The 25,168-nt window shown below is 39.6% G+C and overlaps 2 protein-coding genes across 2 annotated transcripts in view; one reads left to right on the forward strand and one right to left on the reverse strand.

The window, feature by feature from the left end:
* The window catches only part of LOC307000690 (uncharacterized protein), a 441,581-nt gene that overhangs the window by 229,036 nt on the left and 187,377 nt on the right, over positions 1–25,168 (forward strand). The window lies entirely within an intron of this gene.
* LOC307000901 (uncharacterized protein) lies at positions 8,319–24,632 on the reverse strand. Its single transcript, XM_079616843.1, has 9 exons — positions 24,535–24,632; positions 14,628–14,945; positions 14,164–14,535; positions 13,646–13,699; positions 13,471–13,533; positions 13,017–13,079; positions 10,494–10,541; positions 10,269–10,349; positions 8,319–8,381 (listed from the first exon to the last, which is right to left on the reverse strand). The coding sequence occupies exons 1-9, from the start codon at positions 24,593–24,595 to the stop codon at positions 8,326–8,328; spliced, it is 1,116 nt and encodes a 371-aa protein (XP_079472969.1). The 5' UTR covers positions 24,596–24,632; the 3' UTR covers positions 8,319–8,325.

Here is a 25,168-nt window from a genome sequence, read left to right on the forward strand (position 1 = left end):
ATGATTTTAATCAGTCGTACTTGGAAATACCACTTTAACCACTAATGCGTATACATACAATATTTACATCAACACTTCGATCCGTTTAGTTCTTGTCAAGCAAAATACGTCCACATGGCCATTTAATGGAGGTAATTTACCCTTCAAGATTATTAGATCGGGAATATTTAAACTATGCAATGTTTAAAATTGTGGTAGAGCGTTTTTAAAAGGTAGCATAGAAAATCGGATTTTCAGGGATTTCAGATTATGGATTCATAAAACACAACTTCAGACGAAGATTACAATGAAGTTTAATAAAAGACAATTTAAAAGTACGTAGGTTACACGATCAAGAGTATAACAATATGCATAAACAAAACAAATGAGTATAAAACGATTACGTAGCGTGTATATATAATTACACGATATTAACCAAAGAGATGGAGAGAGAGAGAGAGAGAGAGAGAGAGAGAGAGAGAGAGAGAGAGAGAGAGAGGTATGAGAGAGAGTACACAGTTTAAGGAAAACTTTCAATAATCAAGAGACCAGAGGATGCTCAGACAACCTTAACTAGCTTTGTTTCAAAGATCAGATCAGACTTAGCCTACTGTGTTGTCGTGTGGATAGTCGTCTGGTACTCGTGTTGTTTCTTTTTGGAACCTCGCGGGCTTCCGGGTTGCGTGCGTCCGTGGTTGGTTTGACGCAGGGTGGAGGCGCTAAGCTTTCGTTCGTTAAAACGCTGGATCAAGGAAGTAACTTTAAACTTGTATAAAAATAAAGACTTAGTCGTAGAAACGGAAAGTAAACGGAGAGCAAAGCTCTCTGAAGCTAAGTTAAAGCTATGAGTTAGCGAACCTAGCCGTTAGACTAAAGTCTGGAGACTAGAGTGGAAAACTAGAATTGAAGAGCGGAAGTGAAGAAGATAGAACGAAACGGAACTAGAGAAAAAGGTAACTGAGCTTCTTTGGCTCGTCTCCAAAATATGAATGAAACCGGAGCACGCCCATTCTGAGTCTGGGAGCCAATCACGAGTGGGACCCTGTTGGCACCAAGATTTCCTTTGTCTGTATGGCACGCCTTATTCAGCGCGTGGTGAGAGTTCAGAGTTTATTCTGACCTTCTCCTACACATCGGTAAATGTTTAATAATGCATAATAATTTGTTTCTCAAAACAGATTCGAATTCGTCTAATTTTATGCGTTGCAACCATACCAAATTTGCTATTTTGTAGGTAATGTTAAAGCGAACTATAATGATTTTTAGGTATTATGCGTTTCTATTGGTTGTTTTAATCCGGCAAACGCGCATTCTACGTCAGATTCTGCATGCTTGTTAATCGCCGTTTCAAACAGAATGTTGCATTCTCACAAAACAACGTTTTTCTCACTATTAGAATTCTGTGCGTGTATGTGTCTGTGATCCGCCCCCAGCGTGTGTGTGTGTGGAACGTGCGAGATACGCAGTTGACCTGTTAACCTACAAGGGTGTAAAACATCTGTCTGGTGTGGCTTTAGAACAAAGACATGAATGAGACTTTCACTGCGGAGGTCCCTGAGACAGAAAACAGATGCGGTGTGTACGTCCTCACCCACGATAAATTTAATTAAAGAACCCCAGGATGTCTTCTCTTATCTAAGCACAGAATCAGCTAAAAGCCTTTCAGCAAACGTTAATGTGTTGTAAAAGGGGAATAAGACACTTTGGAATGCATTAAGTCAAAGTCTGTGTTTGTCTAAGTTTTAGCAAAATGTCAAGAAACCTCTTAGTCATGCAATAGGTCAACAAAATAGAAACATGTATGCTTTATCGATCAACACCTGGCAATGGTGCTACAGCGCTCACCCTGTAGTCTGTGTGGGTCCTAACGCCCCAGTGTAGGGACGGGGACACTATACTGTCAAAGAGCACAGTCCTTCAGATGAGATGGTAAACCGAGGTCCTGACTCTCTCTGGTCATTAAAAATCCCAGGATGTCCTTCGAAAAAGAGTAGGGGTGTAACCCTGGCATCCTGGCCAAATTTTCCCCTTGGCCTCTGTCCATCATGGCCTCCTAATCATCCCCATATACTGATTGGCTTCATCTCTGTCTCCTCTCCACCAGTAAGCTGGTGTGTGGCGGGCGTTCTGGCGCAATATGGCTGCCGTCGCATCATCCAGGTGGAGCTGCACATTGGTGGGGGTTGAGGAGATTCCCCCCTTCTATGTAAAGCGCTTTGAGTACCCAGAAATGCGCTATATAAATGTACAAATTATTATTATTATTAATATATTATTATTAATTATTATTATTATTAATTGCGAGTGCAAAAGTGATGCTGATTTAATGCAGTTAACATTGACACATTAACATTGAACATTGTTTGGATGGTATCTGGGACCCTCATCAAACACTCCTGAAGCAGCAAATCAATGTCTTCAGGACTACTAGACAGACACAGGCAGGAGAGTGTATCCGGCTTGAGCTAAACTCTGCAGAGCTGTGGCCCTCCAGGACCCAGTTTACCCATCCCTGGCTAAAACCTTTGCTTGCGAGATGAAAAGTTTTGATTGCACGTGATCGTGATATGCGATAGTTCTGCCACAACCACTACACACTCCTGCCAGTCGGACTGATAACAGCTCCAAACCCTAAAAGCTCCACATTTCACAACTCCACGAAAATGTTGTCTGGACGAAATATGTTTTATGCATGAGAGACACAAGCTTAACAGATTGTGCAAATCCAGAAGATCAGATTAGCTTTTATTTTGGCCTTATGGACAATTAGAGACATTCTGCTTAGAGGATTGTGTCGGCTGTCTGTACTCCTGCAAAGGCAAAAGACCTTAACTCGCTAGAGTGTGAAACTGAGAAAAATGACTTTAAAGTTTCTGTTTTTTCCAGACAAAAGTATTATAGGTAGGACTCCCAAAATTTTACAACTAGTTGCTATAATGAAAAAATATTTGTATGCAAAAAATCTTGAGCTCAAAATTGACCTTTGACCCTTGTTTGGCAGTTACTGTACTCTGCCTTTGTATCATGTGCCAAAAATAAGGAGTCGTGCAAAGGCAAAAGGCAGTAACTGACATATAATCAATATTTGCTTGCTGTCCCCCATACTTACATCCATTATAAGAACACCTAACCAAGGTCTAGTGATCATGGTATGTGTTTTAAATGATATAGAAGACCTTTGGTTGTTCCTATTTAGTGCTATAATGATCAGGATAGCGGCAACACTAACACAGTTAAACAGTATGACAGATAAGTTACTTTGCAGTACAGTATGTACAGTATGAATAAATACAATAAATATTTTCACAATAAAGATAATTTAATTATAATTGAATACAAAGGTATATTTATTTAAATGCAAGATATAGAGTAATAATTAATTAAACATTAGACAAGACATTAGAGATTAGAGACTGCTCATTCCTCATCCTCCATGTTCACAGGCAATCTCTAGTTTTCATATTTTGGTGGATGTTTTTAAAATAAATTACAGAGGAGCAGTAATTTATCAATTTGCAACAAGAAAATGTCATATTCATTAGGCTTAGGCCTTTATTTTGAAATAGCAATAAACATGAAAAATCATGAAAGATTGGTAGAAAGCTTTGTTTTCATACCAAGAGTTAAGAAAATAACACCAATTCAATTTTATAATAAAAAAAAGTCAGATTTTTTTTTGTATATATATAAACAAAAATATTATGGATCCATTTATGCGTTTATTAGAGGTTGAATTCAAATCAAATACTGCCAAAGCACCCATACTACTTCTGAATAGGATGTCTACTTCATAAATTGTATGAAAATTATGGAAATACTTGGTTCAGATCAAGCATATATGAAAATGGAGGCGCCCTTATATGGTCAGTAAGGAAGCTTGGCTGTCCATCTAGTGAAAAAGTTTGTTACTGCGCCCAAATAAAATCTCACTGAAAGCTAATTTTTTGAGATATCAAACTGTGGAACACAACTTGTCCATAGGTCTATTACAAAGCATTCTTGAATTACAAACATTTAAGTTTGCATAGTGATTTTCATGTCTATGTGAAAAAGGGAGGGGAGGGGTGGTGACAGTTAAAGGGTTAAGGGCCACAACTGCTCAAGATGCACAGTCAACGAATTTGACTTTGATTACTGCTTTTTAATTCTGAGATAATATAGACAGAGTCAACCGAAAAAAAGTTGGAATTACTTTTACCATTTAGCTTAGCCTACTTTGTACGGACGTTAGCGATAACTAGCTTATGGATTTGTGTAAGATCTGACATGAACACCTGCAAGAAGGAAATATGGCTCAAACACATATGGATTGTTGTGGATACAGCAGATGACCTGCATTGCTATGGATTATGGATCTTCCATGGATTATATCGGATTACATGGAAAGGTAGGATGCCTGTGTATTTAATAATTGATTTTCGGTCTCTGATGTGAGGCGAGTAGCGTCAACGTTAGCGCTAATTTACGTGACACGGATTAAATTTAGCTAGCTCCGGGCTGTCACTGACATTGACAGATCTGATCTGAACCATCGCCCTGAATGAAAATAACAACATTCATGACAAGCTTGCATACCATATGGCTTGTTCACCTTGCTTTGTTTCTGAGTGCATACTTGGAGCAGTTTGTTTGGCCAGCAAAGTGGTGGTGTGTTGCTCTCGCACGCTAGCTGAATTAAGCAGATGCAATCGAAAATGTATCATGTTTATAATAATTTTTTTGTCTTGATGTCTGCGTTTCAAGGCCATCTCCACCAACATTTTTCCACGAGAGTAATGGGCCATTGCGCTATCATAGAGTAATAATATAAACAAGCACTCGGCAGTCTACACTTTATTTCAAAGATGTGTCGTGTGTATGTTACGTGGTTTGGTGACAATTAAAGAGCGGCAAACTTTGACAGTATGACAAAGCCACAGTACAGTAACATCACAGCGGCACCGTAACATCTCTCTTGATGCCAGGCTAAACAAAGTCAGAACACCGTAACTCAACGTCAGCGCTGGAACAAAGGCAAAGAGCCGTAACAACTGTTCTGCTGTGGTTTCTCGTATGGGTTTGGAAGTTACGGTTGTCATAGCCCTTTATTTTCTCGTTTAAACAATCAAATTGACTCACGATATTTATTCACATGATAAAGGAGGTCTCAAATACCACAAAAATGACACTAACTCATTTTTGACCAAACATGATGTTACAGCGTTTTGCCCTTGTAGGGCAGTGTATATGTGCACTGCATTAAAGCTCATTTGTTTTTAGATTTTTTCACATGAAGGAAAAGGATGCAAAAAGTAAAACTGCACGCCTTGTACACCATATACATAATGAACACATTTGACAGACCAGACGAGGCCAGTGCAGAAGACACCTATGCTAGAACTGAACATATACGGTAGCTTTAGAAAACATTACACACAATTATACAGTTTATTTTATTAAAACACTTTTGGATGTCATACTGTAGAAACATGATTATAATCAATTATATGAAATTAATAACACACATGACAGTCTAGAAGAGATCAGCTGATCAGAGAACTACAGATGATTATATCGTTATCCTCATCATCAAGAAGATGACATCATCTGATCACATGATCTCTCACTGTTCTTGCCATAACACACAGTTCCAGCAGCCGGAGAAAAACTAACATTAAAACATCAAGAGTCAAACTGCGCAACTAAAGCAAACACTGATCACCATAATGGTGACACCAAACCAAACGATTAATGTCAATAAATCATCAACATCTAAACCTCTGTTAATCTCAATAAGAACTTTTCCACACACATGACAGAAATATATGGGGTTAAAATTGTTGCATTATTCCAAATAAATAGATTAATATTCACAAATAGTTCACAAGTTTCACAAAAATGTATAAAATTCACAAATAAATAAAATGAGATTTGCAAATAAAAATATATTTACAAATGTTTTATTATTTTACAAACACAACTCTGCCTGGCATTTATTTGTGAACCGCTTTCTGTGCATTTGTAAATCGCTGCACGTCCCCACTAGAGTGTGAAACTGAGAACAATGACTTTAAAGTTTCTGTTTTTAAGTAAGTAATAAGTGGACTCCACCCACCGTTTCCTCAAGCCAATCAGATAACGGCCACATTGAGCTGGCCAATCGTAGCACGTTCTAAAATCACGTTTGGCTTTACACTCTGGGCGGGAACTGATTATTGCACTCTTGAAAGGAGCATTAATAATCTTTGGGCACTTGGTTTAAATTGAGCTGAACTGTTTGTGTGGATAAAACTAGCGTGTTTGAAATGTTAACAGTTTTCCCCACGTGACGTCAGTTTTCTTATCTTCAGATATGAACTGTCTGCATAATCGTACTTATATTGACTGGTGCTGGCTCCTTGAAAATTCATATGATACTGTCTACACTGGACATTTGCACATTCGCTTTGCCCAGTGTAGATAGAACATAAGATTTTGCCTTTTAAAGCACAATCGCAGTGACAAATAGCTATAGGACATAAATAAATGTCATGTAGAATACCACATATGACCCAGATGACCACCCGCGGTGTAACAGGACGAGCCTCAGCATCAGCGTGCACTGTTGGGTTCTGCAAATAAATATCTTGCAATGCTGAAAAATACATCTATGCATTTAGCCGACTTTAGATTACTTTTACCATAAACAACTATTAAGTCTGATTCATATGAAATATTATTTGTGTGATCAAGTGTTTTAACCGATCAATAAATGCATCGCTTGTCTGCCGGCCATATTTCACTTTTAAATGCATGATATCTCTTGCAATGCAACAACCTGTCACACGCTTAAAAATAACTCTCCTATATCTTCTCTACAAATATCTTCTCTACAAATATCTTCTCTACAAACAACTGGAATCGTAATACAGGTATAACATATTTCAAATTCTCTATATAAAGCTCTATAGATTGTTAGATCTGATCATATGCAACATATATTCTCCTTGACTGAAGAAGTGGGAACTGCTGCTGGCTGTTGTGTGACAGTAATTTCACCTGTTACACAAACTCATGTATTTATCACGAGCTTGAACCCAGTTATTCATTAGTCCGCTACTTATTGATGCTTTTCTGATATATCTTGAATAACGTGACGCTTCCATAACGCGTTGTTCCCATAACCGAGATGTAAAGCGGGGTTTCTCTGTCTTTTTCCAAGGCTCATAAAAATTGTGGCTTGGCTTGATACACAGTCTAATCGTCTAATTCTAACAAAATCACAATTTTAAAAAATGTTTTGCTGTAGCAATTTTATAGGCCTTACGCGTAGGCTACACTTCTTATTTGAGACGACTGATGAAGGAGCAAAGTTATTTCAGAGCAAGATCGCCAGTAAGAGCATCATGTTAACAACGCAAGGTTGTGGGTTGGATCCCAGGGGATTGCACATACCTATGTATAAATGTATAGGATAATGCAATGTAAGTCGCTTTGGATAAAAGCGTCTGCCAAATGCATAAATGTAAATGTGATTGGTTGTAGTGAGAACGTGCTACGATTGGCCAGCTCAATGTGGCCGTTATCTGATTGGCTTGAGGAAACGGTGGGTGGAGTCCACTTATTTGTGGATTTGTCCTGACGTCGACGCTAGAAGTGTTTCAAAATCCACAGATGCGTGCAGCGATTTACAAATGCACAGAAAGCGGTTCACAAATAAATGCCAGGCAGAGTTGTGTTTGTAAAATAAAACAATTGTAAATATTTTATTATTTGCAAATCTCATTTTATTTATTTGTGAATTTTATAATTGTTTGTGAAACTCTTTACATTCATTTGTGAATATTAATCTATTTATTTGAATACAATTCTAACCCCATAGAAATAAACTCAATCTGGTTAGTAATAAGTGAAGCTGGTAATGATGTTTGTGGAGTTGTTTAATGAAGTTGGAGTCTGACATCAAATGTTTAGATATCAACCCACTTTTAATTTTCAACCAAAATTTGACGTCTAAACGATGAAGTTCATGTCCAATAACATTTCTATCTGGGCTGAGCTCATATTGTGGCCATAATATCAGCACACAGTGAGTGTGAGTTACACTTTTAGCTCACTGTGACTCACATTCTGATCATATGGAGAGATCACTGTGAGATCAACGTGTTGACTGGGATTTAAATGAAAATTAATCTGGCCTTTTATTTGTAAAAAAAAGAAAAAAGTTTTTAATAATAATCTAAACTTGATGATGTCACTATTTCTTCAGGATGATCAGAGTTTTTTCTTTGTTTTCTGAGAAGAAGAAAATAAAACAATAAACAATCATCTGTACGATTTTTGCTATTTAACATATTTTTGCAGATTTGCTCAAAACTCACCAGTATTTTATTGTAATATTGTCGGCATCTCTATTTCCTCTGGGGGTCTCGAGTCCTTCCTCCCTGCAAAATAAAAGCATTGACTGTCCTCTCGTATAATTCAAAATAAAAGCATTGACTGTCCTCTCGTATAACTCAAAATAAAAGCATTGACTGTCCTCTCGTATAACTCAAAATAAAAGCATTGACTGTCCTCTCGTATAATTCAAAATAAAAGCATTGACTGTCCTCTCGTATAATTCAAAATAAAAGCATTGACTGTCCTCTCGTATAATTCAAAATAAAAGCATTGACTGTCCTCTCGTATAATTCAAAATAAAAGCATTGACTGTCCTCTCGTATAATTCAAAATAAAAGCATTGACTGTCTTCTCGTATAATTCAAAATAAAAGCATTGACTGTCCTCTCGTATAACTCAAAATAAAAGCATTGACTGTCCTCTCGTATAACTCAAAATAAAAGCATTGACTGTCCTCTCGTATAATTCAAAATAAAAGCATTGACTGTCCTCTCGTATAATTCAAAATAAAAGCATTGACTGTCCTCTCGTATAACTCAAAATAAAAGCATTGACTGTCCTCTCGTATAATTCAAAATAAAAGCATTGACTGTCCTCTCGTATAACTCAAAATAAAAGCATTGACTGTCCTCTCGTATAACCTTTAAAATAAAAGCATTGACTGTCCTCTCGTATAACTCAAAATAAAAGCATTGACTGTCCTCTCGTATAACTCAAAATAAAAGCATTGACGGTCCTCGCGTATAATTCAAAATAAAAGCATTGACTGACCTCTCGTATAACTCAAAATAAAAGCATTGACTGTCCTCTCGAATAACTCAAAATAAAAGCATTGACTGTCCTCTCGTATAATTCAAAATAAAAGCATTGACTGTCCTCTCGTATAACTCAAAATAAAAGCATTGACGGTCCTCGCGTATAATTCAAAATAAAAGCATTGACTGTCCTCTCGTATAATTCAAAATAAAAGCATTGACTGTCCTCTCGTATAACTCAAAATAAAAGCATTGACTGTCCTCTCGTATAACTCAAAATAAAAAAGCATTGACTGTCCTCTCGTATAATTCAAAATAAAAGCATTGACTGTCCTCTCGTATAACTCAAAATAAAAGCATTGACTGTCCTCTCGTATAACTCAAAATAAAAGCATTGACTGTCCTCTCGTATAACTCAAAATAAAAAAGCATTGACTGTCCTCTCGTATAACTCAAAATAAAAGCATTGACTGTCCTCTCGTATAACTCAAAATAAAAAAGCATTGACTGTCCTCTCGTATAATTCAAAATAAAAGCATTGACTGTCCTCTCGTATAACTCAAAATAAAAGCATTGACTGTCCTCTCGTATAACTCAAAATAAAAGCATTGACTGTCCTCTCGTATAACTCAAAATAAAAAAGCATTGACTGTCCTCTCGTATAATTCAAAATAAAAGCATTGACTGTCCTCTCGTATAACTCAAAATAAAAGCATTGACTGTCCTCTCGTATAACTCAAAATAAAAGCATTGACTGTCCTCTCGTATAACTCAAAATAAAAGCATTGACTGTCCTCTCGAATAACTCAAAATAAAAGCATTGACTGTCCTCTCGTATAACTCAAAATAAAAGCATTGACTGTCCTCTCGTATAACTCAAAATAAAAGCATTGACTGTCCTCTCGTATAACTCAAAATAAAAGCATTGACTGTCCTCTCGAATAACTCAAAATAAAAGCATTGACTGTCCTCTCGTATTACTCAAAATAAAAGCATTGACTGTCCTCTCGTATAACTCAAAATAAAAGCATTGACTGTCCTCTCGTATAATTCAAAATAAAAGCATGTCCTCTCGTATAACTCAAAATAAAAGCATGTCCTCTCGTGTGTGTTTTATCATGACTGCAGATGATCAGATGAGTGTGAATGATCAGATTGTGTGATGCTCAAACTCACCAGCTCTTCTTGCACAGATGATCTGAAGAAGAATCACAGTAGGAGCAGCAAACACTGCGATCTCAACAATAGTCACGATCACTGCAGGAAACATGAGAGGAAGAAGAGAAACTGGACATGATGAAGTCAAGGGTCTTCAAATATCAACAGTTATTGATGAAGCATTTACAGACTGACTGATAGTTTAATGTTATAAAGCTGTCAGTATAAATGAACGTGTCGTACCTCTGTATAATAATCCAGCATTCACACTGACTTCAGTTTCTCCTGGATCTGTGGATCACGTCTGTTAGTTCAGTTCAACACATAATGCCACGCCCACATATACACAACATCAGCATCACATAATACTCGAGCTTCACATCACAGAAATGAGGAATATGTGCACGAGTCTGTCATCATTATCTTCTTACTTCAGTCTCAAGCTGTCAGGAGGCGAATGACTATCACCATTGACCAAAAATAAATTGATACTTGTGATGATGATTTTATATAAAGTTCAGTAAGTTTCAGTCAGAGATTATTACAGTGATGGTCCTCTGAGATACTGTTGTCACTTCATAGTTCAGCAAGTGTTTATTATCTTAAAGCTTCCACTAAAATACAGCAACGACACAAACAGATTGTTTATATGTGCTGAAAGCATCTGCACACTAACAGACTGTACCTCGTGTGTTCACTAGTAGCGGACGGTGTGACGAGATCTCGTGTGTGACGAGATCTCGCAAGACTAAAATGTGACGAGATCTCTCGTCGAGTGAAAACTCTCGTGATATCGCCATGACGGAGCGTGAAGGTGGAATTAGCATATAATATGTCACCGCTACATTCACATTACATTACGGTGCCCACCGCGTCACTGCCTCTGAGGTCGTTCAGCTGTTTTTCTAAGAATAAAAACCATTGTAAACTATTGTAAACGTCTGCTCTGCTCCTCCAGCACGAGTCGGCAGACTGCAGTAGCAATCCCAGTTCACTGATAACGAAAGACAAGGGAGGTTGAACTCCAGTCCTGAACTTTTAATCGGAGGTCGAAACACTAAACATCTGAATACAAACGCACCAGCCTCGCTCGCTCGCTAATTTAATTCGTTTCTCTCTACCCGGCCTTTCCCGAACTCACTGCATTAACCCTATAACTGCCATTACAGCAATTTCACAACGATTATAGAGAGTCTGTGGACTACAGAACTTTGTTTATGGTTGCACTTGCACTTATTTTTTGAACGTAATTTAAGACTTAACCCCTTAAGCAGCACCCCCTTTTTTTAATACATGAAAATGCACATTCTGAACTTAAATGGTTGTAATTCAAGAATACGTTGGAATCTATAGATGTAAGATTGGTCTTTTTAAAGAATACATTTGGCAGATTTTAGTAGAAGTGAAATAAATCAAGAAAGTTAAACAGAGAAAAAGTTATAGAAGTTTGAGTTTATGAAAATTTACAATGTTAAACATTTAATTATTCATATTTTATATAAAATATATATTTTCAAAACCTGGAGGACTCTAAAACTGCTAAAAAATCAAAGCAAAAAATCTGAACAAGTTGTGTTTAAAATTTTAGGTTGATATCTCAAAAAATAAGCTTTCAGTGAGATTTAGTTTGGGCGCAGTACCAAACTTTTCCACTAGTTGACATTACTGCCCATATAAGGGCGCCTCCATTTCCATATGTTGTTTGAGTGAACTGAACCATTATTTTTACAATTTTCATACAATTTATGTAGTAGACACCCTATTCAGAAGTAGTATTGGAAGTTTGGCAGATTTTTAAATGAATTCAACCTGTAAGAAACACAAGAAGATCACGTATGTGCATTATAGCTCGCTGCCACATCACAAATGGTGAATATATTATTTCTTTCTTTATATTTAAAAAATTTTCAGACCTTTTTTTTTAAAAAGAATTGAATAAATGCTATCTTTTGGACTCTTGAAAACAAACTGAGGTTTCTACCATTCTGTCATGATTTTTCATGTTCATCACTATTTCAAAATAAAGGTCTGAACACGCCTTAAGAGTATGGAAATAATCTTGTTGCTAATTGATAAATTACGGCTTCTCTGTAATTTATTCTGAAAATCAGTCACCAAATATGTAAACTAGAGATTGTAAGCTTTCAAATGATATATAGTTTGTCAAGATTAGTTTAGGTTTAATATTACTGTTTTAAATATGTAATGGCCGTTGCCAATATAAGGGGTTAATAAGAAAAAGCTGTTATTTATTTGTGCTATTTATACTGTTTTTATTTCTATGTTCAACTTGTGTAAAGTTCAGTTTGGAGGTCACACACAGCCTCAATCAGAAGTTCTGGAAGCTCATAAATGTACAGGAAGGTCTGAAGAGACTCATGTTAAATCATACAGGACAAAAGCCAGTCGGTAGAGTTTGTGATGAAAACTTTTACAGGCTTTCAATCCAAGATTATTAGTTAAAACATTTCAGAATGAACCTGCAAACTTTTTTTCCATTCATGAATTTTTGTCATTGAGTGTTTCCATAAAATATTGTGCAAAAATCTGGTCTCGACTCGTTCTCGTGTCTCGCCCCGTCCCGTGAGATAAGTGTCTCGTCACACCCCTGTTGTGTAGGACTGTGTGGATGAGAATGACGTATCTTTGACATTTAATGACGATCAAAATGTGTGATCAGCTGTTCAAACAACTCCAGAGCGGATTCAGAAACTGATTCTAGAAAACTCCACGAGTCGATCAAATGAGGATGATGTTCACACACACCTGGATCCGGAGAGTTTGCTGTGGTGTCTGGAGTCAGTGTTGTTGCTGCAGTTGATGTTACAACTATTAAAAACAAGATGGAAATATAAAATATGTCATAGTTTAATGCAGGAACACAATGTCAAGGAATTTTATTTTATAAAAATAAATCCTCACTATGATTTTATTAATTTATCATGGGATGGCGTGAGACTGTATAATATTTATCATTATTTTGCATTAGACAACAGAAAGTACAAGTCATATGTATGTATCAAATGTCATAGACTCACTGACAAATCTGACTAAAGAGCTTTTTTTGTAGATCATATTTGTGATGATAAACCAGTGTGTGAGAGCCAGTGCAAACCACTGCAGCGAGACACTGATGTGTGTGTGACAGTGATCATGTGATCATGTGTGATCAGATACTGACTCCACGAGTCGATCAAATGAGGATGATGTTCACACACACCTGGATTCGGAGAGTTTGCTGTGGTGTCTGGAGTCAGTGTTGTTGCTGTAGTTGATGTTACAACTATTAAAATAGAAATAAAAATAGATCATATTTTAATGCATGAACATAATTTCCTTTGAGGTTTCAATACTGAATTCATGGAATTAGTGAGACTGATCATGTGATCATGAACCTTGTGTAGGAGCTGATATCTTCTTAGACTTTGTGACTGGAGGCAGTGTTGTTGCTGTAAAAACAAAATGGAAATAGTAATACGTATATCATATGTTAATGCATGAACATGTGAATCAGTGTTGAAGCGACTGGAGCTGCAGAAGATGAACGTTCAGACGCATCACCTGTAGGACATTAACATCATATTTTCATATTGATCATAACATGACATGCATTTTGTGTTCAATCATCACAGCTTACAGTGGCAGTAGTTGAGAAGAGAGATGTTCCTGTATCATTTATTCCTGGTTTATATGAGAGTGAAACACAGTGAGCTGCTTCCCATAAACCTTCAGCTTTCCTGAATCAATGACATTATTAAGCCTTATAATTCCTATAACTGACTTTCTCCATGGGTCATACTCGGCTTTAATAGATTTATGCAATATTTCATGTATGACCCATGAAGGCATCAGGAAGAGTAGAGCCCGTCTGTGAAAGTTTTCACTAATCTGTCAGAAAAGAGTGTTTTCTCACCTGAATACTTGACAGTGTATCCGACTGAGGTCTTGACTTGCTTTCTGAGAGTAAGCCGACATCTCCACTCTCTGTTGTCATCTTCATTCAGGAGTGTTGTAGTCAGAGTGATGATGATACAGTGATATTGATCTGATGATGATGATGATATCTGATATCTGGAGTCTGTCTTCAGATCAACACCAGCCTGATTCACCCACAACATCTCAAGACCATCAGAACGGACCAAATTACAATAATGTAAGGATAATACAGAATACAACTGACAGGAGAGAGTCACAGAGCGGCCTGGACTGATCTCAGTCTGTGAGGATGAAGATGATGATGAAGATGATGATGATGATGATGATGAAGATGACGAAGACACTGAAACTGAACACAAGACACAAATCACACACTCTTCAATTATCATCTGAGTTTAATAAAGAATCTGCCCTTTTTAAACCACATAATCATAAACTTACCATGAAGAACATGCAGATAAACACGTGCATCAGGTTCTTGTTTCTGTCCATTCACATATTGTCTGCAGGTGTAATCTCCATAATCTTCTTCTGTGACGTTCTTGATGTTCAGAGAGCAGTCAGACTCCAGACTCAGTCTCTCGTGTCTCTCTGTGTCTTTCTTCTTTATCCCTCCAGCAATCAGTCTGAATGACCCTGAATGACTGTCATAGTAGATCCATGCAGTTGATGTGCAGTCATGAAGAGCATTATTACAGGACAGACGCACATTTCCACCAGAACTGATGAACTCATGATAATCCTTCACCCCACTGGTTCCTGAAACACAGTATATCTCAGTGATCATTATGATATTAATAAATGAAAAAACATAAAACATACCAGCATAGAAAGCAGAAGATTCAAATCATACAATCTTTTTCCGGTGTTTGATAGTTAATGCATTAATTCAGATTTATGGATAGACCAAATCAAACGCCTCTTTGAGAAGGAATAATAAATACTCTGACTTTGAGACAAATGTAAATAATGTAATATCATCATATCTTGAACTGTTGATTTGAGCTTTGTCATAAACATTACTGGACGGCACAGGATTAGTTGATCCTCCTCTTCAACCGTAGAAAATAAACTCTCTTCCCAAAGGAAGAGCAAAACTCAGGGAAGGTTTGCTGGGATCAGTAGTTCTCCATCCAGACACAGCCGTGATGATCCTGTACTTCTGTTCTCTGACACACAACATCACTGAGCTGAGCTCAACACTCGATGTGTAGATGTGGTTGTGTTAGGTGTGTGAATAGGTGCTAGTTGTGTTGCTATACGGTAATGCTGGCATTTTAATCTAATATATTGATTTCTTTGGTAAACCAAATTGATAATTAAAGTCATGTTTGCATGTTTTATATTGGGATATTTCCAGGTAGTGATGTACAGAACTGAACTGTATTGTTTTGATGGTTTATGCTTCGATTAGCTTGCGCGCCATATTTGATTGTAAACGTGCCTTGTGTGTCTTTACAGGTGTTTGAGCTTCCTTATGAGTCCATAAATGTTTAATGATGTAAATAAATAGTAAAATAACTACAAATAACCTTTATCTTTTATTTGTTTGTTTGTTTGGGTGAGTTTGAAGGGAAAGAGAGCAACACAAAACAGAAAAAGACATTTTAAGATCTTTAAAGCGAGTTTGATTTGGTTTATCCATGAATGTAATAAATGCATTAATATCAAACATGTCTAACATGTAGTTTTGCTGCCGTTATTCATGCGTGAATCCATAATGACTCCAGTCGTAGTTCAGGACAACTCTTCAGTGTTCATGATTAGTTCATGCTTTCAGTTTTCATAGTTCATGTTGAGTTAAGCTGAAAAAACTGCATATGGTTTGTCATTATGTTAAATAACTTTTATACTTGACCTGACTCAATAAATTCACTTTTCTGCCTTGTCATTGGTCTAATGTAGTTGAGTTTAGTTGTCTTGAAGTAAAACCAAGTTTTTTGGGTGTAATTTAAACTAATTGCTTTAAATCAAATTACAATTTTACGTCCACGTTCAAACCACGTGACGACTGACATCATCGAGTTTGGGTCGATCATTTTCTGTTTGGCCGCCATCTTGTTTTGCTGTTTGAAGACCGCGTTGCGGATACGAAATGTCCACAGTATTGGTGAAGTTTTATCTCTGTTGATATAGACTTGTATGATATTAAAGTAGAATTCAATGAATTAATGCATGTGTTTAGTTGAATATTTGTGTTATTTTAAAGGCTGGTCAGAGTCATCGGATAGTTAAAGTGTAGCTATAGGCCTGAGTAAACTATGCATAGCATTAATAAATACTTTAGTAATAGATCATTTGTGGACTTTTAATTACATGATTTATTTGGGTTTTTCCTGCATCGAGAATTACGAGGCGGCCGCCTCCGGCTGTCCACAAAACTCAGACAGGCCGTCACGACTCGCATGCTCAGATTAGGCCTGTCCGATAATTAAATAATCAGAAATATATATATATATCTGTGGCACACAATCCTTCAGATGTTGAGTTTGTTACTACCGTACATTTATAATCACGTAAGGATCAGTTAACTGATCAACCCTCTGATGGTCTTCGTTTGGAGTGACACTCGTGGTCTTTGGTCTCCTGGACCCCAGACAATAGCATTTCATTTTGTAACAGAATACATTTTTTTTTTTTTACAAATATAATTTCACTCTGTTTATTAATGTTTTTACTCAACATTTCTGCAGTTTTTGGAGGATTTATGATATCTTTTAAATTTCTAATAAATAAATAAAAATATTTTTTAATTGGCTTTTTACAAAAAAAAACAGCATTTTATGTACAATTCACTTTATAAAAGACCCAGATTTCTAACTTTCATTCATGGGGATAACATGGATAATTTTACACGGTTTAATGTAAGATTTTTGCCCATTTTTTGGAGAATGCAGTAAAAAAAAAAAAAAATCACTTTAACCACTAGATGGCTATAGAGCTCCAATATATGCTAGTTGCTATTTGACTAACTTTATCTTTTCACAAGTTGGATTCAGATCTAAATATCATAAAATCACAATTATAACAAAAATAACTGTTTAACCGTAAAATAATAAGTATATAGTAAATACTTGATTAATCAAATACGTTGTTGACGTTTTAACACACTGTAGGTTCTGATTACGCCATAAAAGTTTAGACATGCATGTGTAACATGTATAGAAAGTGTACTGTTAAATATATGTATTGTTAATTAGAATTCTCACAAAATTGTTCATTTACATACACCCGATGACTGCATAAGTGAAGTGAGTGCCTTTCCCCTTTAATTGATGTGACGTCATGAGTCAATATAATTTCCTGTTCTGTCCCCTCCTCTTCCTCTTGGCATTGGTAATGCACTGGAGAGGTGAGTTATTTTGGGCTCTGGTTAATCTTAATTCATCTTTATATTTTAATTGTTGCTTTTATGTCTGTATTTTCACTCTAATTTATTTATATAATATTATTTGATCTATCTCTGTGGTTATTTTTGTCATTTCATCTTGTTTAAGTTATATTTTTGCATCTGGGCCTAAATGTGATATGAGAGCACATGTGCTAAGTGTACATCACATTTGTTTTATAGAGTAACCGAGGGCGATTCTCACTAAGAGGCTGATTTTGTTTTGTTTGTACATCAGATAAAAGATCCAGCAAAACTGCCGCCGGTTGTCCCGTGTCTGTCTTGACAAAGCTACACACACAACGCAGACAATTGCATAACTGGTGTCGCGAGCCACCGGTTACACATGCACTCAATGACCTATTACATAATGCGTTACACAAATTACATTATGAAATCTGTAAGACATCTTTGCACCTTTAAAAATACGTTTTGATAAATGTTAAAATTACACCAATTTATTTAATGAATGTATTATTTATAAATAATTAAACTTACAAAAATGTTGGCTCTTTGGTGCAAAAGCATATTCATGCATTTGAATGTTCTTTATGAAAGTTGGTGATTGCTGTGTTTGTCTTTCTTTAAGATACAGATGTTGAATGACAACAGTTTTGAGACATTGTAGTCCAGTCAGAAGATAACGGTCAGTAATTGGTCTCTGTTTGGTAAGATCAGTTGAATTATGGATTAGCTCTCTGCGTAAGAATAGTTTTTGTTTGTTTTGCTTGTGTGTTTTTCAGATTGGCCAGAAAGATGAAGCACAGAGAGAACTTGGACAGGCCACCATGGCCATTTTTGTGCTCCGTGAAAGTGACGGTGTAAGCCAGGGGTGGGGAACGTTGATCCTGGAGGGCCGCTGTCCTGCAGAGTTCAGCTCCAACCCTGATCAAACTCCCCTGATTGTAGCCTTAAGGCGGGCATACACTGTGCGATGTCTGTGCGATTTCAGCAAGGTACCGACTCACACTGAACGAGTAGATCGCATGCGATGTAAAGCCAAAGCTCAGAATTTATGTGCTGACACTATACGGTCCAAACGCCGAGCTGCGACTCGACTGCTCACACTATACGGTCCGAACGCCGAGCTGCAACTCGACTGCTCACACTATACGGTCCGAACACCGAGCTGCGACTCGACTGCTCACACTATACTGTCCAAACGCCGAGCTGCGACTCGACGGCTCACACTATACGGTCCGAACGCCGAGCTGCGACTCGACTGCTCACACTATACGGTCCAAACACCGAGCTGCGACTCGACTGCTCACACTATACGGTCCGAACACCGAGCTGCGACTCGACTGCTCACACTATACGGTCCGAACGCCGAGCTGCGACTCGACTGCTCACATAATACGGTCCGAACACCGAGTTGCGACTCGACTGCTCACACTATACGGTCCAAACACCGAGCTGCGACTCGACTGCTCACACTATACGGTCCGAACACCGAGCTGCGACTCGACTGCTCACACTATACGGTCCGAACACCGAGCTGCGACTCGACTGCTCACACTATATGGTCCAAACACCGAGCTGCGACTCGACTGCTCACACTATACGGTCCAAACGCCGAGCTGCGACTCGACTGCTCACACTATACGGTCCAAACGCCGAGCTGCGACTCGACGGCTCACACTATACGGTCCGAACACCGAGCTGCGACTCGACTGCTCACACTATACGGTCCGAACACCGAGCTGCTACTCGACTGCTCACACTATACGGTCCGAACACCGAGCTGCGACTCGACTGCTCACACTATACGGTCCAAACGCCGAGCTGCGACTCGACTGCTCACACTATACGGTCCAAACGCCGAGCTGCGACTCGACTGCTCACACTATACAGTCCAAACGCCGAGCTGCGACTCGACTGCTCACACTATACAGTCCAAACGCCGAGCTGCGACTCGACTGCTCACACTATACGGTCCAAACGCCGAGCTGCGACTCGACTGCTCACACTATACGGTCCGAACGCCGAGCTGCGACTCGACTGCTCACACTATACGGTCCGAACGCCGAGCTGCCACTCGACTGCTCACACTATACGGTCCTAACGCCGAGCTGCGACTCGACTGCTCACACTATACATTCCGAACGCCGAGCTGCGACTCGACTGCTCACACTATACGGTCCGAACGCCGAGCTGCGACTCGACTGCTCACACTATACGGTCCGAACGCCGAGCTGCGACTCGACTGCTCACACTATACGGTCCGAACGCCGAGCTGCGACTCGACTGCTCACACTATATGGTCCGAACGCCGAGCTGCGACTCGACTGCTCACACTATACGGTCCGAACGCCGAGCTGCGACTCGACTGCTCACACTATACGGTCCGAACACCGAGCTGCGACTCGACTGCTCACACTATACGGTCCGAACACCGAGCTGCGACTCGACTGCTCACATAATACGGTCCGAACACCGAGTTGCGACTCGACTGCTCACACTATACGGTCCAAACACCGAGCTGCGACTCGACTGCTCACACTATACGGTCCGAACACCGAGCTGCGACTCGACTGCTCACACTATACGGTCCGAACACCGAGCTGCGACTCGACTGCTCACACTATACGGTCCAAACACCGAGCTGCGACTCGACTGCTCACACTATACGGTCCAAACGCCGAGCTGCGACTCGACTGCTCACACTATACGGTCCAAACGCCGAGCTGCGACTCGACGGCTCACACTATACGGTCCGAACACCGAGCTGCGACTCGACTGCTCACACTATACGGTCCGAACACCGAGCTGCTACTCGACTGCTCACACTATACGGTCCGAACACCGAGCTGCGACTCGACTGCTCACACTATACGGTCCAAACGCCGAGCTGCGACTCGACTGCTCACACTATACGGTCCGAACGCCGAGCTGCGACTCGACTGCTCACACTATACGGTCCGAACGCCGAGCTGCGACTCGACTGCTCACACTATACGGTCCGAACGCCGAGCTGCGACTCGACTGCTCACACTATACGGTCCGAACGCCGAGCTGCGACTCGACTGCTCACACTATATGGTCCGAACGCCGAGCTGCGACTCGACTGCTCACACTATACGGTCCGAACGCCGAGCTGCGACTCGACTGCTCACACTATACGGTCCGAACACCGAGCTGCGACTCGACTGCTCACACTATACGGTCCGAACGCCGAGCTGCGACTCGACTGCTCACACTATACGGTCCTAACGCCGAGCTGCGACTCGACTGCTCACACTATACGGTCCTAACGCCGAGCTGCGACTCGACTGCTCACACTATACGGTCCGAACACCGAGCTGCGACTCGACGGCTCACACTATACGGTCCGAACGCCGAGCTGCGACTCGACTGCTCACACTATACGGTCCGAACGCCGAGCTGCGACTCGACTGCTCACACTATACGGTCCGAACACCGAGCTGCGACTCGACTGCTCACACTATACGGTCCGAACGCCGAGCTGCGACTCGACGGCTCACACTATACGGTCCGAACGCCGAGCTGCGACTCGACTGCTCACACTATACGGTCCGAACACCGAGCTGCGACTCGACGGCTCACACTATACGGTCCGAACGCCGAGCTGCGACTCGACTGCTCACACTATACGGTCCGAACACCGAGCTGCGACTCGACGGCTCACACTATACGGTCCGAACGCCGAGCTGCGACTCGACTGCTCACACTATACGGTCCGAACGCCGAGCTGCGACTCGACTGCTCACACTATACGGTCCGAACACCGAGCTGCGACTCGACTGCTCACACTATACGGTCCGAACGCCGAGCTGCGACTCGACTGCTCACACTATACGGTCCTAACGCCGAGCTGCGACTCGACTGCTCACACTATACGGTCCTAACGCCGAGCTGCGACTCGACTGCTCACACTATACGGTCCGAACGCCGAGCTGCGACTCGACTGCTCACACTATACGGTCCGAACGCCGAGCTGCGACTCGACTGCTCACACTATACGGTCCTAACTCCGAGCTGCGACTCGACTGGTCACACTATACGGTCCAAACGCCGAGCTGCGACTCGACTGCTCACACTATACGGTCCAAACGCCGAGCAGCGACTCGACTGCTCACACTATACGGTCCAAACGCCGAGCTGCGACTCGACTGCTCACACTATACGGTCCAAACGCCGAGCTGCGACTCGACTGCTCACACTATACGGTCCAAACGCCGAGCTGCGACTCGACTGCTCACACTATACGGTCCAAACGCCGAGCTGCGACTCGACTGCTCACACTATACGTGTGAAATATGACCAGCGCGATAAACACCCGTGCCGGGATGCGCCTAGACGATATCATGTATCCAGAGGGAGATATTGTCAAAACAAGCATCAATATCAAGATGATTTAGCATTTCCAATTCATGTATTAAATTATTATTATTGGAATTAAAATGGCCCCACATCATCACACACCCTTCACCATACCTAGAGATTGGCATGGGGTACTTTCCATAAGATCATCTCTCAATGCAAACCAAACCAGCTATTAGGCAAACTGAAATAAAACCATGCCAATCTCTAGGTTTGGTGAAGAGTGTGTGAGGATGTGCCGCTATTTTAATTCCAAAGGCCAAGGGAACTTTATCAGGGTGCATAGTATCAGGATCCATGAAATAACTGGCCTTTAAAAATAAAAATCTGCCGCCTCTATGGGAATTTAACATAGGAGTGTCCTGACTTATGCACCCTGTATTTTAAGGAATAACATTTATTTATTTACAATACATTATTCATTCACAAAGAAAATTGGTGTCCTTAAAGGTTGGAGTTTTCCTCATTTTTTAAATTACGGCATTAAGATAAATTTCCAAAAGATTATTTTTTTATTCCTCTTTTTAGGCAACTTTAGCATGGGTGTCTAAACTTATGCATAGCACTGTATGTATTAAATTATTATTAGTATTATTGTATTATTATTATATAATTACTAACTTTTCTGTGCCGGCAGAGGCAATTACCTAACAGCCTATGGAGGAGTGATCCAGCTCTCAGATTTCATCAAAAATATCTTCATTTGTGTTCTGAAGATGAACGAAAGTCTTACGGGGTTGAACAACATGAGGGAGAGTAATTACTGACAGCGTTTTCATTTTTGGGTGAACTAACCCTTTAAATGTTCCTGCATGTCTTTTAAGGAGCTTTCAATGTTGATGTTACATTCATAAATTGAATGCAAGACAATCGGAAATGTCTGAGTGACAATTTTACTGTAGTGTGATTTGATTCAATATTGACTCATTTGGTCAATATTATACTTATTTTATATCATAAGTAACCTGCTCTTGTCTGTCAGTCTCCGTGTCCTCTTTGCTTCGCGATGTTTCTGTGCGTGAGAAAATGGATGTGTGGCGTGAAAGTGTGTTAAACGTGTCAATTGCGTCACTGAATGCGTGAGAGTTGGCAGCCCTTTCCCCCTCACTAAAAGCAAACAACACACTCTCCAGAATAAACTATTAGTCTTTATCAGAGAGATGTTCAAATCACTGACACACTCTTAATATGAAGATAATTCTCCATCATCAGATGTTTGAGTGACACTATGTCCAGTATCAGGAATAATACAGTGTGATCTGTGTGTGTCAATTATGGATGGGCAAGAGCGATCGAGTACTCGATACTCGTTCGTGACAGCGACGATCGATCATGAAAACAATGATCGAAAAAATATTCTTATTTTTTTCTGATTGGTTATTGCGGCATTTGGGCCGGTTCCTGAGGTCTGATTGGTTACCGTTAGAGAGCACGCCTTCCAGACCGGCGAAATAAAGTGAAACTGGATTTGAAAATGCACTGCAGTGATGCCAGGAATTACTTTAATCATGAAATACAGTTAAGAGCAAGATGTGCAGCGCCAATCTATATTACATAACATTATACTGAGAACACGACTGTAATATAATTTTGTAAATTCTTTGAGCTTTAGTTTTTCAGCGCTGTTAAAGGAAGCTCGCTCACGTTACACATCAGACTAGTCACGGTTCATGTGCGCATTCGCGTCCTTTTGTGCAGATGTAAGTTGCAAGATTACTTTTATGTTGTCTATATCTGATTAATCACAAATACAAGACGTCTTTAATTTAGTTTAATAACCAGCTAGCAAAAAAACGACCGTACATTCACTCTTCAGTCTCGGCTCCATTGCAAGATGCAAGATGGTTGTTTCTAGTTATGGCTTTGAAAACGCGCAGTGACTGTAATCACTTTCTATCACGCAAAATAAAATTAAGTGCAAGATGTGCAGCGCCAATATACACAAGATATTCAGCATTATAATGAGAACAGGATTGTGATATAATGTTGTAAATTCTCTGTGCTGTAGTTGCTCGTGTATCAGCGCTGTTAAGGGAATAGCGCATCTAAAATTTCCCTATCAAACCACTAGTTCACATGCGCATTCGCCTGCTTTTGATCATGTAAGTTGTCATGTTACATTTATGTTCTGTATCTAGGATATCTGATTATTAATCTCATAGGTTGTCGTAGAACGTGCTTCAGTTTACTAGAGATCATTTACTCTTCAGCTTTACCTCAAGCAGCTTTTCCTTTTAGATGTTTCTTTTTCGAAAACATTGATGCATCATAGTGTTATTTTTTCTAGTCATACGGTTATGTTTTCATGTTTAATGTCATATTTTTATTTGTCAACATTAATTTTCGTAACAGTCTTACACGTACCATTTCCTAACATTTTCATGACGGACACGCCACGCCCCCCGCACAAGCCCCGCCCCCCTGATTACTCGAGTACTCGTTTTTGAGACCTGTTGATGATCGAAATGAGAAAATGACAAAAATGCCCCCTAGTATCAATACACAACTCTGAGATCACAACGTGAATGTGTGCAAGAATAAACTGAGCATGTTCAAATAAACTCTTTCCAGACTAACTCCACTAAATGTGTTTAGAGAAAATACAGATTTCTTTACCTGTGAGAAGTGAAGAGAGAATGATCAGTCCCAGCAGACACAGATCACACTTATCAGACATTTTCTGTTTCTGTCAGTCTTCCTCTTCATTATATATAGTTACAGCTCTTCCTTTAAACGTCACCAGCTCCTCTGATTGGTCACTTCCTCTGATCTCATCAACTGAGTGTTTAGTCCTGACTCTATGATAAAGCTGAAGAAGCGATCAGAAAGATCTCTGGTGTAAAACTGAAGCTCTGGATCAGAAAGTGAGCTGAACTGTGGCATCCAGAAACCAAACAAGTCCATAAAGAAGTATTATATTTGACACTGAACAAAGTGCTTTTACTGAACAGTTTTTATGCGCATTTTAAAGTATCGCATCAGAAACGAGTGATGGAAACGCCAAATTTCTAATAAAAAGCCCTTATTTCACACAAAGTTTTCACGCTAGCTTGAGGTGGTTTTTGACTTCTGCGAGTTAAAGAGTTAAAGTTCCCCAATTATGTTTTTTTTTATATTCCCTTTCACACAGTGTAATATTGCTGTGTGTGTATGTAAACATGCACTTTCGAATTTAAAACTTTGCAGAACGTTAAATAAATGTATAATAAATATAAATAAAGAGGCCACATTCAGGCCAAGATCACGTGTT

This window comes from Phoxinus phoxinus, assembly GCF_949152265.1.
Source record: "Phoxinus phoxinus genome assembly, chromosome: 1".
NCBI classification, from domain to species: domain Eukaryota; kingdom Metazoa; phylum Chordata; class Actinopteri; order Cypriniformes; family Leuciscidae; genus Phoxinus; species Phoxinus phoxinus.